At 36.6% G+C, this 16,149-nt stretch overlaps 3 protein-coding genes and 1 non-coding gene across 9 annotated transcripts in view; 1 reads left to right on the forward strand and 3 right to left on the reverse strand.

The window, feature by feature from the left end:
* Positions 1-31, forward strand: part of LOC144194792 (peptidyl-prolyl cis-trans isomerase FKBP3-like) — a 4,892-nt gene extending 4,861 nt beyond the window's left edge. Inside the window, exon 3 of the mRNA XM_077714103.1 lies at positions 1-31. This exon is cut by the window's left edge and continues 392 nt beyond it. The gene's annotated coding sequence lies outside the window, so the exon portion shown is untranslated.
* Positions 1-10,234, reverse strand: part of LOC144194791 (uncharacterized) — a 10,497-nt gene extending 263 nt beyond the window's left edge. For 2 of the 3 annotated variants that reach the window (XR_013325980.1, XM_077714102.1), the window contains exons 1-9: positions 10,057-10,234; positions 9,257-9,576; positions 9,003-9,170; positions 3,555-3,641; positions 2,658-2,738; positions 2,530-2,590; positions 2,373-2,449; positions 2,196-2,235; positions 1-42 (exon numbers count right to left, since the gene is read on the reverse strand). The exon at positions 1-42 is cut by the window's left edge. Coding sequence is in view for 1 of the 3 variants with exons in the window: in XM_077714102.1 (XP_077570228.1) it covers positions 2,231-2,235; positions 2,373-2,449; positions 2,530-2,590; positions 2,658-2,738; positions 3,555-3,641; positions 9,003-9,117 (426 nt within the window). In the remaining 2 variants the exon portion in view is untranslated. Of the gene's footprint in view, positions 43-2,195; positions 2,236-2,372; positions 2,450-2,529; positions 2,591-2,657; positions 2,739-3,554; positions 3,642-8,198; positions 8,288-9,002; positions 9,171-9,256; positions 9,577-10,056 lie in introns of those variants that run through there. The other variant, XR_013325981.1, reaches the window with a different exon arrangement.
* LOC144194856 (small nucleolar RNA SNORD67) lies at positions 8,770-8,881 on the reverse strand. Its single transcript, XR_013326007.1, has one exon. It is a non-coding gene; the product is annotated as a small nucleolar RNA SNORD67 (small nucleolar RNA).
* A 2,621-nt stretch (positions 10,235-12,855) lies between the features above and the next one.
* lrp4 (low density lipoprotein receptor-related protein 4) overlaps positions 12,856-16,149 on the reverse strand; it is a 61,572-nt gene continuing 58,278 nt past the window's right edge. For 3 of the 4 annotated variants that reach the window (XM_077713153.1, XM_077713154.1, XM_077713152.1), the window contains 6 exons: positions 16,011-16,124; positions 15,793-15,904; positions 15,599-15,663; positions 15,424-15,511; positions 15,156-15,297; positions 12,856-14,185 (listed from right to left, as the gene is read on the reverse strand). In XM_077713153.1, coding sequence (XP_077569279.1) covers positions 13,844-14,185; positions 15,156-15,297; positions 15,424-15,511; positions 15,599-15,663; positions 15,793-15,904; positions 16,011-16,124 — 863 coding nt within the window. In that variant the 3' untranslated portion in view covers positions 12,856-13,843. Of the gene's footprint in view, positions 14,186-14,808; positions 14,986-15,155; positions 15,298-15,423; positions 15,512-15,598; positions 15,664-15,792; positions 15,905-16,010; positions 16,125-16,149 lie in introns of those variants that run through there. The other variant, XM_077713155.1, reaches the window with a different exon arrangement.

Here is a 16,149-nt window from a genome sequence, read left to right on the forward strand (position 1 = left end):
ACTCAAGTGCCATCTCTGCTCAGTCAACAGGCCTTTATCCCACTGCAAAAGGCAAACAACATTAAAGCCACAGGAGGGGGAAAATGGAAACATTATACATACATACCTATTACTTTAGAGCAGTGATTTTCAAACTTTTTTGGGCCACCGCCCCCTTCACCGCCGGGCCAAAATGCCAACGCCCCCCTCTTTACCCCTTTCCAACGAACGAAGCTTAAATAAATAGAAGACAGGCGCCTCAGATATTATTCGCTAATTTCGTTTCTTTTAATAGACCAATGCGCAGTTCACCTCGAATCCTAAAAATTGATAGCTGATGCATTAAGCCGGTCGCTGTGCGCATACGTCTGTGGTTAAGCGTTGCCGGCGCGCTATTGTGTGCTCCTCTGCGGCTGACTGGATGGTGGTGGTTTCCCCAGTCGCCTGCATCGACGATAAACTCGCGACAATTAGTGATATACGGTATATGCGCGCTGCTCGTGAGCGCTCGAGCAGACAACGTTTCTTGTTTCAATAAAGCTTGTTTTTTGTCGACTTTTTATTACAGACGATCAATTTTTCCGGTCTTTCTACAAACACCAACGTCACATTTTACTGTAATTGCTCCATCGCCCCCTTCACTATTTCAACGCCCCCCATTCGCCTGTTTATTCGTCAGCGCCCCCCTGAAAGTTCACACCGCCCCCCGGGGGGCGGTACCGCCCACTTTGAAAACCACTGCTTTAGAGCATAGTGGCTATATACATATGTATATGTATATACATATACATATGTATATGTATATACATATGTATATGTATATACATATGTATATGTATATACATATGTATATGTATATACATATGTATATGTATATACATATACATATGTATATGTATATACATATACATATGTATATGTATATACATATGTATATGTATATACATATGTATATGTATATACATATGTATATGTATATACATATGTATATGTATATACATATACATATACATATGTATATACATATACATATACATATGTATATACATATACATATGTATATACATATACATATGTATATACATATACATATGTATATACATATACATATGTATATACATATACATATGTATATACATATACATATGTATATACATACACATATGTATATACATATACATATGTATATACATACACATGTATATACATACACATGTATATACATATACATATGTATATACATATACATATGTATATACATATACATATGTATATACATATACATATGTATATACATATACATATGTATATGTATATACATATACATATGTATATACATATACATATGTAGATACATATACATATGTAGATACATATACATATGTAGATACATATACATATGTAGATACATATACATATGTAGATACATATACATATGTATATTAATACACGTATGTATATGTATATACATATGTATATGTATATACATATGTATATGTATATACATATGTATATGTATATACATATGTATATGTATATACATATGTATATGTATATACATATGTATATGTATATGCATATACATGTGTATATGCATATACATATGTATATGCATATACATATGTATATGTATATACATGTGTATATGCATATACATATACATATGTATATGCATATACATATACATATGTATATACATATGTATATGTATATACATATGTATATACATATACATATGTATATGTATATACATATACATATGTATATACATATACATATGTATATACATATACATATGTATATACATATACATATGTATATACATATACATATGTATATACATATACATATGTATATGTATATACATATGTATATGTATATACATATGTATATGCATATACATATGTACATACATATACATATGTATATGTATATACATATACGTATATACATATATATATGTATATACATATACGTATATGTACATACATATACATATGTATATGTATATACATATACGTATATACATATATATATGTATATACATATACGTATATACATATATATATGTATATACATATACGTATATACATATACGTATATACATATACATATGTATATACATATACATATGTATATATACGTATATGTATACGTATACCTATATATATACACATATTAATCTTTAAAGATGTTTGACTACAAAATATCCTTACCTCACTTTGCCAGCACGAGCCAGAGAGCTGTGGTCTTATCCTATTATGGGGGAGCAAATTTCAATTTATGTTCAATGAAAAGCCACCATGGTGATATATATTGAAATACACAAGATTATAATGATTATTTGGATAAGTACTTGGATATTTTACAATAAAAAAAATATATATATTTACCTGTCAGCATTCTCCAAAGTGCAGAAATTAGAGACATGACAACTTGCGAGGAAAATCCTTTGAAGGCACACCAGAGTCTGGATGCGGGCAAAACAAAGCAAAAGTTATCACTTATAGAGACAGGCTTAAGCGACTTGATTTTTGGAACTAGTTTTACCTAGAACTTGCCCAGTCTTTTCTCCTGTAACCTGAAGGGTTTTCTGGCCGTGCAGGGAAAGCTTGCAACAAAAAAAGGTAATGTTATCATATAGAGTGGAGATTCAATAGATAGGTTTAGGGTTTTACCTTGTTCTGGCCCAGTTTCCTCTCCTGTAATCCCAAAAGGTGCGAAGGTTTTGGGCATGGAGGAAGAACTGCAACTTGGTGCTAAACAGAGGAAAACTTGATTCTAGCAAGCTATTTGGGAGTTGCCAAACAATCATTACAGGATAATGAAATCTTACTAGAAATTTAATAAACAATCAAGATTAAGAATAAAAAAATAAATTGGTGCTCCATGCTATTTTCCCTTTCCAGACAAGCCGATTAAATATACAGACTAACGTAAACAGCAAGTAGAACGTTGGCATAACAATTTGGTATAAATAATTTTTGGTGAAAACAGAACAATTTGAAATGTGTTTAGCACTCGCAGTGACAACTTCCATTACATACAACAACCAGGTACCAAGTTGTGGCTTTGGATGTCATATAGCCTTTACCCTGCAAGATGTCCGTTGATTTATCTGCTTTGTTTGGTTGGATTAAAAAGACATGACTACACAATTCAATAATGGAGAGAAAACAGACAAGGTACTTTTAAAGTCAAATGGGGAGGGTCATCGTGACGCTAATGCTAAGATAACGTCACATGGAGCACATAGCCAGTGGGGAAAAGTTGCCCAAACTTAAATTATCCACTGTGTGTTCAACCTGGAATTAACTAAAAGATTTGTGAGCGTTTTTGGGTCAATTGATTCCTAAAAAATCTCCCAGTAGCATGATAAAAATGCACTTAGACCAGTAAATTGCCCAACGACTTACTTCGTCGGCATGCTCGTCGTCCGTCAGCATAAAGGCTGTTTAGGAAAAGGATTAGATACTGAGCATGTGCATAATTTACGCAGTTGCGTCGTGAGTGGGCGTAACCACGCCCATATTGTCCCATCATATTGAATGCGTAAAAGATGGTGGCTTGCTTACCGCGCTCCATGAGGTGTTTGTCCTTCCAACTCAATGTCCATGTTTTGAAGACGACGTAGAATAGTGGAGATTTTTGTCGTCTTGATGCTGTAAAACAGGACATGCGTGTTAAATCGAAAAAGTTTAAGACCGAGCCGGAAAATAAATTGCCTGATGTAAATTGTAGAAAATTCATAAGGAATAAACACCAGTTTAGCTGTGATGGGTAAAGAATCCCAATAGGCAAGCAGATGACAATAACAATGTCAAGTGAAAAAGTGTTATGGTTAGGAAAGCTGGGTTGTCAAAAGAGTACATTTTTTCTGACTGTGCTTTTAGGATCATGTATGGTTCATATATCATTGACAGCGTGGGCACAATCCTGCTTTCTAAATCTAGGGCTAAGTAAAGCCCAAAAATGGCCCCAGCCAATCTTTCTTTGAAAGTAGGCTTTTGTCGACTTGATTCTCGAACAATTGAGACCAGCACGGCATCAGCACAAATAATGTCACAAATGGCATTTCAGGGGAAGAGAGCTTTCTGTGAAAGACGATCTTGCGACAAAATACACTATTTTTTATATCAATGCCATGAAAATATATGGAAGTGAAGTACTTTAGTGTAATGTAACTCTTGAGCTGAAATCTATCTTTTTTTTTTAAAGGAAAAATTAGGTGCAGTTTCATACAATACCTGTCAGAGATACACAGGGCCACGGAATTTATTACATCAGCAGCATGGCTGACTCGGAGATATATCAGCAATTTTCAATGTGATAAAAAAAGTCTCCCGATTTTCCACTTTCTGGTAATCAATCGCTCACTGTCAGTGCGTCTAGATGAAATTGCAATTGAACCCAATGATTACATTTAAAATAAAATTCTTTGAGTGGTATGAATTTTACTCAGGAAACCTAATGACTAATTATCTCCTTGGAGAAAACAGATTGATGGGGCACTACACTATATAATTATACAGTAATTAACTTTTTTGGTATTTCCTAATTTGATTATCAATCAGGGAATTGGACTGAGTAGGCACGAATGCCAACGAGAACAGGAACTAATGACAATATCAGTGTAAAACTATGATGTAGTTATATCTCATATTAACATTAATTCATGTTTATGACAATGAGTAAATGTTTGTCAATAAAGGTATGCTTCATTCATGGATTGGACCATTAATTCACTGGTTTACTACGGTTCAGCGGGTTGTTACATGCAATACGCTAGGGTCGAGGCGGGCACCGAGCACGCCCTTGTTTTCCCTGACAGCCACTTTTGCATTTTGTACGGCCTTTTGAAGCTCTGCATTCACATTTTACAATGCAGCATCATAACAGTCGGGCATGTCACAAAACAATCAATACAACAATGCCTAACAAAGATCAAATAAACCCAAAACTTCTTCAAACATTTCATGTAGACCAGTGCAGTCTACATTTCCATATTTAGAGTGATAAAGCGTGTCAGACTTGTTTTCCAACTGTGAAGCACTGGATGGCAATAATAACTGGGTCAGTAGATCACCTGATATCATAATGAGCATGGAAGACAATTAACACTAGGTGGTGTCAGGTACAAAACAGTCATTTATGATCGGACTATATATCTATCTAACTATATGATTTTTAGATTAGACATAGATTTACACATACATGCATATATATAGTTAAACTAAAAATAGATTTTGGCATCCATTTTTATCTTTTAAATGCAACAGACACAACAGGTAAACAGAATCTGCTGTCTGTCCTCGGGCATATTTGTAATATTTTAATGAGAGGAGAATGTATCCTTCTACGAAAAGCGCTAGACAGGAGAAAGGGGAGCTGGGCAGGCAAAATTTGGGTCATTTGTGACAGAAAAATGATGCTCTAATACACCAGGAGAGGCTGTGCATGAGTGCAGAATACATCATAAATACAACATGATAGTGAATTGTCTTGACAAGCGCACAAAATAAAGCTGCGTCCTGCAGCGCAGACAAATTAAAGACGCACAGTAACACACCTCAGATACCAAACAATGATACTTTGCAAAAATCACTCATCACCCCAACAGATATTCATTCAGGCAAAGAGCATCAATCAAGGGATTATGGGATTTACTACTACAAATTTCCATTTGGAGTGACCTAATCTATTTATAAAGATGTGAGCTTAATAGGCATTGGAATGGGGTTTGCGTGTAGTTTGCATGTGTGAGTGTGTATGTGTGTGTGTCTGTGTGAGAGAGGTTGGATGGGATGAGAAAGAGGTCATCCATCATTGAAGGACCTCTGAGGAGGTATAGGCAGAAGGGAAGGTTAATGCCAACTGGGAGATGACTGTAGCTCACTTCTATTCGTATCCAAATCTCCAGTGGCAAGGCTAAGCCATTTAGCTGCTTCCATCCCTGCACTTGTTGTCATCAGTGATACATACTCCAAGGACCAAACAAGCTAATTAGGTCGATTGCCTTTACAATCAGACAGTAATACCATCAAAGTGAAGAAATGCTGCAAATCGTCATTAATTCTTAACTGTAAGTGAAAACTGTGAATGCAAAATTTAGTTAGAAGAGTTAAATATAATTTAGAATAAATTACAGTGCCATCTCTATTCACAAAATTAAATGGCTCCAAAAGTTGTTTTGTAACTTGGAATTTTTTTATGTAAACAACAGTATTTAGCTGTGTTTCTCAACTATATCTATGGAACCTGGGGCATTTTTTAAGTTGATGCTAAGGTCATACATGCAAAATATTCAGTAATTAGACAAAGCATATCATATATCTATATATACACTGTATATGCATGATTTAAACAAAAAAATACATACATACACACATGTATAGATATATACGCATACGTATACAAACACACATCTATACTAATATATATATATATATATATATTTCAAATGCTAAACCCTGCCATTTTTTTCATCAGCAAATGCCTTGGAGCTTTTGTCAGCTATTTGTAACAGTCAACCATTACATCTTAGGACAAATGGGAAAGCCACCACAAGTTTTATAATCATACTGACAAATTTCATTTCTTGCACATCATATACCTGCTCCATGTCTCTCATATCTACAACCTGCTGCATTTAATCCCACACGTTTTAGGTCATCCCTCTATGCATGAAAGGAGTTTATCCTTCTATTCAGGAGTGGGGATAAATAGGAGTGACAGTCAAAAAAGGTGCATAAGCGACAGGGAGGATTTGTGATCTATGTTTAAATTTGTGTCAAATGTGATCCAGTATACACACCAGCCATGGAGTATTCGTGTTGTGTACAGGTTAGAGACAAGGGGGGCCACATACCATAAAAAAATGACTGACAGATATTTTTTTTTTTAAAGGGGGAAAAAAAGGACACATATTTTGAGGAGAGGCACTTCTGTGTTTCGGAGTGCTGCCTCTATATACTAGAATTACTTCAATGCTTTCGTTCGAACCTAGATCTCAGAAAACAAATGAAGCGGAACGCAGCCAATGATCATCAAATGTTTCTGAGGATGAATAAACACATGCTCACAAATTCATTTCTGTGCTCCCTCGTGGCTTTGTGCACACCTACACTACCGCTGAGCCGGATGGAAATGTGCCGCTTTTATGAGGTGAGCAGAATTTTAGCCAAAGGCGAGAGTTGCTACTGATTAGTATACGGTAAACACATCTGTTTTCCACTTACTCTCAAATAGATTCATTTGAATGAGGAGCAACTAAAGAGACGTGGTGTGTCTGTCCTTTGTATTTGTCGCAACATAAGAATGTTATTCGATATTCTTGGAGGTGGCTTACTTGCTGTATTAAATAGGTTATGCATTTGGTGAATGGATGTTGAAATTCACATTAGGTCATTACTCAATCGTTCTGCACAAATTCACTAACTGCCACATAACAAAACAAGTTGCTGGAATTGTAGTTTTCATACAATTGAAGTCATACTTTTCTATACTGACATCTGAAACATGCACAAGGTTTAGAAAAAAAAGGTCTCCCAGATGCAGGTAGCAGTGTAGCTCACCCCCAACTCTCTGCTAAAATGTACTTTTCCATCAACACAAAGTCCATACTATAAAAACACAAAATCAACTTTTCAATATGCATTTTACTGGTATCCTTAACACGAGAAACTCTTATCCTCACTAGAACTTGAGCAGAGCACAATACATCCAACTGACGCTGCGTTGTTGCCCATGGCCAACACTTTCTCACCAAGACAAAGCCCGAATAGCAAAACACAGGATGCATCATGATAATTTGGACCAAAGTTTCCGTTCAAAAGCAGGAAATAAGGAAAGGATTGGGCCATACATGTGACTTGACTATGACCTTTGAGCAGCAAGTCCATCAAATTCATGAGTTGCTATGGTGGCAACAGGACAGACCATTGGATCTCAATCATGGAAAACTTCAAGCATCCCTACAATGCATTGTACTTATTGAATTAAATCCCTGAAAATGGACCTCCATCACCATCTGATTGCTCGTGTTTGGGTGACACCTTGTGGTAGATCACATAACTGTAGCAGGTAAGGCAGCTAAAACACTGTTCAGGTCAGAGACAATAAACAAACAGTACGCTCATATACCCTCTCCAAATTATTATCCATAAACTACTGGAATATGAGTGTAATTGGTTTCAATTGAAGTTCCTCAAAGACTTTACCTTGTTTTAGGTGCAACTAGGCACCACTGCAGGCCGCAGACCAAGGTACTTTTGGCTCCCCCTCAGCACAAACCAGATTTTCAGTGCTCCTGAAAACAACATTGGGAAAGAATGAAAACAGGGTGAGTAGAGAGAGGTATGAGATAATAGCAAAAAATCAAATGATTAAAATGACTTAGTAGTTTTGTTTGACCAATTAAGTGTCAACAAAAGCTAAATAAAAGGGTATTATAATACACAGCTTGTCAAAATGTGCAGATACTTTTTAATGATAAGCCCTGTGGTGAACTCTTAATCCGGCTACGGTAAAGTCTTGCACACAAATAAGATGTCATCAAAAAGTTAACAAAACTTTGACATTAGTTTAGTGATGTGCCACAATTTTGCAGTGAATTGATTCTCCAAATTGAGAATGGTTCGACCATCTAAATAGTGAATGCTGGTCTATGGTTACATTTGAAATATGTCAATTCCATTTTGTTGAAATCTGGAATGAATAATGTAATTAAATGAAGTCAGACTATAATCTAACAATCCGAGTAGGACCAGAATAAAGATCATGAATGGAAGATACGAGTCAGATGGCCCCTGTGCACAGCGTGTGTCCTCAGGGTGGGTCAGATTGGAGTGCTGATGCCACTGCAACGCACTCCAATTGATTAGTGCAACTCATCACTCTCATACTTCCAGCCCTGCTAATTTTTCATACCAGAATTATTCATTATTATCCTAGATGTTTAAAAAATAAATAAATACACCTTTTAATGCAAATAATATTTTAGAGTTCATTCTCATAAAACTTACCATGTAAGAATTCAAGGTCTTTATCATACTGCAGCCAGCTTCCTGAAATGCCAGCAATCCTGTGGCATTTAAACCATAATAGGAACATTAAAATTATCGCATTTACTTCATCCATGCCGGATTAACTCATTTTCTGGAACGACCCAATTGATTTGTCACACCACATACCTGCAAAGAAAATATCAAACATTCAATTCATTTTGCATTAACTACTAGAACTTAAAAAGCCATTTTCTTCAGGAATGTGTACATACTTAAGTGACATGGGTGCTTTTTCCCCTTGTTTTGAATCTTCTTCCTCAGAAAGCTCGGAATAGTCTTGACTGCGATGCTGGGCCAGGAGGTGTAAATAAATATATATCCACTAGCTCTTAGCTATCTTAACTTTCATTTGAGACATTTCTACTGTGCTCAGTTGGCTGTGGAATGGAGTGTTCATCACCACTACGTCACTGCTGCTCTGCTCCTGAGGTGGTGTTTGATAATCAGCATCCAGGATGGCATCTTCATATAAATCCAACTTGTCTCCATCGAGGAGCTCAACTAATTTCAGTGCTTCTTGCACAGGAAAACCCTGCAAATAAAGTTACAACCAAAAAAAAAACATGAAATGTAAGTATATCAGATTTTTGTTTTTCTTACAGGTATAACTTATACAGCTTTTAGGCTGTCCCAAAGTTAGTTATAAACTGATTTACACATGCTGTACCCAGCCTAAATATCTTACTATTTTTTTGTCAAATTTGCACATCATGACAAACTTATAATGCATGTATGCATTTATCTCGTCAAAAATAGCCATGAAATACGACTGGGTGTTTTAGCTTGACGATGTTTGGGTTTGGAGTGGCCACCAGAAATTTTCCTGGGATTCTTCGCCATTTTGAATTTTTTTGTTGACAACTGTGTATGTTCAGAAGAGGTCAAAACCCCACAGGCAAGCAGAATTAACTACTGTGGTAGTTTCGTGCCAAAACTAACCGCAAAACAATAAATGAAAATGATTGCAATACATTGAAGTTCCCGCTCCGAAGGAGTGTTTGATGAAACTTACGATCGCAAAAAAGACGCTGATCATGGTGTAAAAAAAGTTGCATTCCAAGCACCATAAAACATGACTGGTCCGTAAACATGCACGAGGAAAGAAAGCCAAAACATGATCGGTCTGGGGAAGGGCTTCGATACTTAAATATGACCTAATAACATTTTATATTGTTTCCACGTGGTACATTTCCTCAAGAAAAAAGCCTAATAAAAGAGCCGCTTAAGAAAAATTTTGCGAGCAGTATTTAAGGTACAAACAAAATGTGCACATTAACAACGTAATTTTCGAAAAAGGCAGATTTGTTATTCTCAAATCCTTACCTTATCGTGTGCGTTGTCCGAACGACTTATCTTCTACAGAAGTAAACCGCATGGTACTGACTCTTCCGCCCTGTGAAGGCTGTGATTGGCTGAAGCGCCATGGCGACACTGATTGGTCACAACTAACCACGTGGTTAAAAATATACGCGTGCTTTAACCCTTATTATGACAAAATTATACAACCAATGGATAAAACATGTTTTAACTGATAATATTGTAGTTTTAATCATAATGAATTTGTATTCCCTAGCTGTTAATTCAGTGTGCGCTGCCTCTCGTCCAGTTGTTGCTCTTTATCTTTGTCCGGGTGGAAAGTTTAAAAGTACATTACCGCCACCTCCCGGACCGGAGTGTAGGTCAGAATGGGACCTGCAGTGTCTCAACCCAATTTCTCCTTCAAAAATTTCTCAGCAAAGTATGAAAATAGAAAGATGTCCAATCTAATTTGACTAGGAGGTGGGCATCAATCGCTCAATCAAAAGCTATTTCACTTCCATTGTCAATCAATGTACTTAAATATAAATAAAACCTAAATTTTAACAAACTAAACTGTAAGGACATGTCACAGAAAACCCCACTAAAAATATCTAACTCCTGAAATGTCAAAATATTTTACAAAATTTCACTCAATTTAAAATTTCAATGAATTTAAAGCAATCACCAGGTTATTAGCTGAAAAAAGGTTCCAGGAGCAAAAATCAATAGTATTTAGTGACATAATAATCGTGTCTAGTATCGCTATTTCCCAAAACGATCCCCACGAGTCAAGAGTTTCATTCAAATGCAGTTTTATATTAAAAGATAGCAAAGGGATCACTATATCACACAACACAGTTTGTTAGTACTGTACTGCAATGGAAACACATTTACAGTCTGTTCATATTTACACATCAAAATGAAAATCCAACAAATTATAAATACATCTTATTGGTAACTTTACAACAGCTTAATGTGACCAGTATTCATAACATAATGGGGTACAATTAAATAAATGCTATATTCCATAACATTTGCAAGGTTTGAAAACACAGTGGTTAAAATAATGTAACAAATGTCAAACAAATTCTATTCTATTTCTTCTCCAGTGAGTAAAAAATTATCTAACAACAGTCATGAAATCCCTTTGTACACAAGACTATGCAGCTCATAACAGAATCTTCAACTTAAACGTCATATATATCCGCAAGGTATAATTTGTACACATTTTGCATTCGTGCAGCAGAGCTGGAGGGACTGCGAGCTGGGATGACGATGATAAGTTGAGTAACCATCATATTCTGTAGGCTGGCATCCAGCCAACCGTGTAGCTGCCAAGATCCTCTTTTATTGGCGTCAGTGCTTTGTATAGCAGCAAAACAGCAAGTTGCTGAGTTCTTAGCAGTTTTCCAAAATACATGATTTTATGAGCAATAATGGTTTGTCAACAGGTAAACATTCTTAAGGTAGAATGCATGGTAACTATATATTAAATCGACTAGTGATGTGTTGCACGCAAAAGTTGCAAATACCCGCACAGGACTGCAAGTGCACTTAAGCAATTCATATTTAGCATTTACCTTGTCCCTTAAAAAAAACTCCAGATATTAGCTCGGCAAAGCAGATATTCTGTGGTTTAATGTATAAATATAATTTAAGTTTTAAAAGGAAACTTAGTAGAAAATTGCACAGGTTGTAAGATATGCTAATATTCATCTAACGTTGCATTTCCAAAAAGTGTCTTCAATTTGGAGATTCAACTAACAATCTGCAGGCATTTTCTGTTTGTTTGTTTTTTTCTACAAAAAACAATCTAATTAAACAACACAATATACCATTCATATTGTTGAGACCTAATAAAATCCACTAATATTGTAGAACATTGCTACGATGAAAGCACTTTTATGCTACAAATCTAATTGGCAGAGTTTGTCTAACAATGTTAAAACATCTCTTTACAATTATAAGTGCTGAAAGTACATTTTCAAATTGGAGGAACCAACCTGAATCAATTGTTCTAATAACTTTTGATTCATTTGTTCATTTTCTGTACAGTTTATCCTCATAAGGGTCATGGGGTGCTGGAGCCTATCCCAGCTAACTATGGGCACCAGTCAGCGGACAGTCTGAATCGGTGGCTAGCCAATCGCAGGGCACAAGGAGACGGACAACCATTCAGTCACACTCATACTTTGGGGGCAATCTAGAGTTCAATCAGCCTACTCTGCATGTTTTTGGGATGTGGGAGGAAACCGCAGTACCCAGAGAAAACCCACACAAGCCCGGGGAGAACATAGATTCCACACAGTGAGGGCACACCTGGGATTTACCCATCAACCTCAGAACTGTGAGGCCAATGTGCTAACCACTCGTCCAGCGGGCCACCATTCTAGTAACATTCAAATTCAATATCAGAGTTGCTGGTTATGACAAAAAACAAAGGATTAACACAAAGAATCAATCGTGGAAAAAAGCTCTGCCTTGAAATAGCCCAGACCCCCCCCCCCCCCCCCTCCACCGTCTCACTATTTTTACATGTGCTTTACCTTTATTTAATTACAAGCACAGTACTATAGGCTACAGTAGGTAAGAAAGCATAACTGCCTTCACTGTGCATCATTAAATCAATCAAATGTGTTAAATATGAGTAAGAACAAAGACAAAATATCTGTGACTTAGGCTGGCAACTTCTTTAGTTTAGCCCAGGGATGAGCAATGGTTAATTTACTAAAACTAAAAAGGACCTTTTATAGAGCATATGCAAAATGTAACTTGTGCAATGAACTGAAGAGCTCCTAGCTAAATCCTTGATTAAACAGCTGGTGACGTTAAATAATTCATTCGGGCTTCTGCGATTGTAAAATAAAAACAAATCTCAAATTGTGACAACTTTCTACTGATGTGAAATGGAAGAAGAAGCATGATGAGTTGGTAAAACCCCACCCTTTGGCACTGTGATAAATACAACACTTGAAAACCTGCTGCACAAAGCTCAACACAACACTCACTGTTCTCTGAACGCCAGAAAGCCCACTCAGAAGTACAAAAATCATTCATAAATAGAGTTCATAAAGAGAGGAGTGGTTTTAGGGCACCGCAGTTACAAAGTCCTAGGAGAATGTCGATTCAGCAGAATCCAACAGGAAAAAAACTCCCCCAAAAGTTAATATCGTACACTAAGAGATATTTGTTGCAATAAGAGCCTGAATCGCCTTTCCATCTCTGGTCACTTCACTCAAGAATTTTTGTTTGCGTTTTCTTATCCCATCGTACCAATTTCTTCGCCTTTTTATCAGAGTACAATCTGGGCATATTTATGTGTATGTTTAAAAGTAGGACGGAGGACCATTTTGATATACATAAGTTCATATCAGTTGAGAAATTGTTTGATTTTGACTCGAAATATGCATCTGCACAAGTACTTATTCATGTCCACATCAGATAAAATTACAGACACGTTTGTGTTTTTGCAATTGAAGCTACTGTAAAGCAGGTAAGCCTCAAACTTCACTCTCAGTCGAGGGCTTGCGCATGGAAATCCAGCCAGTGTCTGGCAGGCTGTGCTCAGCGTGACGCTGAGGGGTGATCGCTGAGGGGGTGAGGGTTGTTATGGAGGAACACTCAGAAGCCTCTTCCTGAAGGAGCTGCTCCGTCTCTCCATCATCCAGTGAAGCGCTGCTCGTTTGTAGCGAAACAGTGTCTGTGCGCATGCAAGTGTGGAGGCCTCCTCGTGATGGCTTGATTTGTTTGAGGTCATCCCAATAGAGTTCATCGGTGGATAGAAGACACACGCCCTCCACAATACGGATCTTCTCTTTTGTGTACCCTCCCTCCAATCCACCCTGGATAACAAAAGGCATTCAATTAGTTAGCGACTGTAGATTTGCCAGAATTAGGAAAGACCAAGTCAGACCCAAACATGCGCATATTCTTCACATCTGCAAAGGCAAAACTTTTTTAGTAATCTAGGTTGGTTTTAGTCACACTTTATATCAACCAATGAACGCAACAAACAATTATTCATTCTAAGCAAATGCATAAACAACAACACAACTTAGATCAATGTTCAATACACTATTAGGTATTGAAAACAATGAACAGTTTGGACCATATGAATTCAAAAATTTAAAGGAGGTCGATTAAGTTCAACTATTTAGTTTATAGAGCATTTGAAGCTCATTGTAAAAGTTACCCCGGAAGTTGAATATTCCTAACTTTTTAGATTTTCTTTTTTTAATGTGCAGTTGTTTATTTTTAAAGAAATATAAACAGAACTGCAATTGGCTGACAACCAATTCAGGGTGTATATACCCTGCCTATAGCTGGGATAGGCTTCAGCACCCCAGCAATCTTCGTGAGATAAACGGAATGGTATACGAATGAATTGAAGGTTAATAGAATGGAGCCACCGTAAAACAAATAAAAACAAATTTAGTTACACTCACTTAAAAAAAAGTGTAATAGAAATACACACATGCCCAAGAAAAATACTCTTAAACACACAGCAGGTTGTCAAGAATTGAGTAGAAAAGAAAGAAAAGCAGCATGTGTTAAAAAAAAAATACAGTTGTGTAACTACCTGTCCATATCACATTAAGGGTCAAAAGATAAAGGGGGATAGGGAGTTGTAGGGATGAGATAGCTGCAAGGAGTAAAAGAAAGGCAGGAAATGATGAACAAGGCAGTCTTTCAGAAAATATCATTTGCTCATAAAATGTGTCTGTTTGCAAAAGTAAAAATGAATGAACACTCAAGTCCATTAATCAAAAAGTTCTAAAAATTGATTTCCTTTGGTGGTTTGTGCAGCATTACCTCTTTCTTATATCGAAGTTGATTATATATTGGAGGCTTCTGGGAGGCTTCAATCTTGACCTCTTGTGTGGAAGTCCGATAAGATGGATTACTGTATGTCAGGTTGCTGACTCCTGGGTCAGCAAATTTTGACTTTTTATGTCTGTTGGTCAAATAAAGAACATGCATACCTTTAGTTGGCGACTTGATTTTTCAATTAGATGTAATTATTACATTCAAGTAAGTGTTGAGTACAACATATATAAATATTGTCCAAGGGATGACTCACCTGTAAATAATCAAAGCAACAATGAGAATTAGAATAGCCAGCATAGTCAAAACGCCTCCAATCACATAGCTGATATGAAGTCCTTCCCCTGTAACATAAAAAGCACTTATCAGGTCACCAATCATGTCTTTGACTTGAGGTTTAGGGGGGGTACTGTGTGTGTGAGACCACTGACCATGGGGAGCAGTCACCACATTGCTTTGTAAGCACTCTTCAACATTTAGGTTCTTGTCAGTGCAGCTGTAAAACAAATACATGCATCTTGAGAAAGCAAATTGTGCATATAGTGGTATAATAATATCACATTTTGATAATTAATTGAGACCTACTGAAGTCAAAGTTAAAATAGATTCAAATCTGTATACATACTTCAACACGGAGGGTCCACTTTGGGATGTTACTGTTGAAGCTTTGGGGATCTTGTTAGGGACAGGGGTGCTGCTGGTTTCTCTGCTGGGAGAAGTGGGGATGTATCCTGCAACTGATAGATATGTAGCATGTGCACTCGCATGAATTATACATTCTTTATGGATACATCGTCTTTAAAATAATTCACTGTATGCACTGCAGAATTGAAAACTACTCACTGGTAGAGCATGGCCGTCCATCTGGTTCATCTGGGCATGCACAGATAAAACTGCCAGTCTTAGCAAAGCATAGATGAGTGCAGCCTCCATTGTTCACCCCACAGAGGTTCGTACCTGAAGAATAAGGAGGGATGTTTCA

This window comes from Stigmatopora nigra, chromosome 3 (genome assembly GCF_051989575.1).
Source record: "Stigmatopora nigra isolate UIUO_SnigA chromosome 3, RoL_Snig_1.1, whole genome shotgun sequence".
NCBI classification, from domain to species: Eukaryota; Metazoa; Chordata; class Actinopteri; order Syngnathiformes; family Syngnathidae; genus Stigmatopora; species Stigmatopora nigra.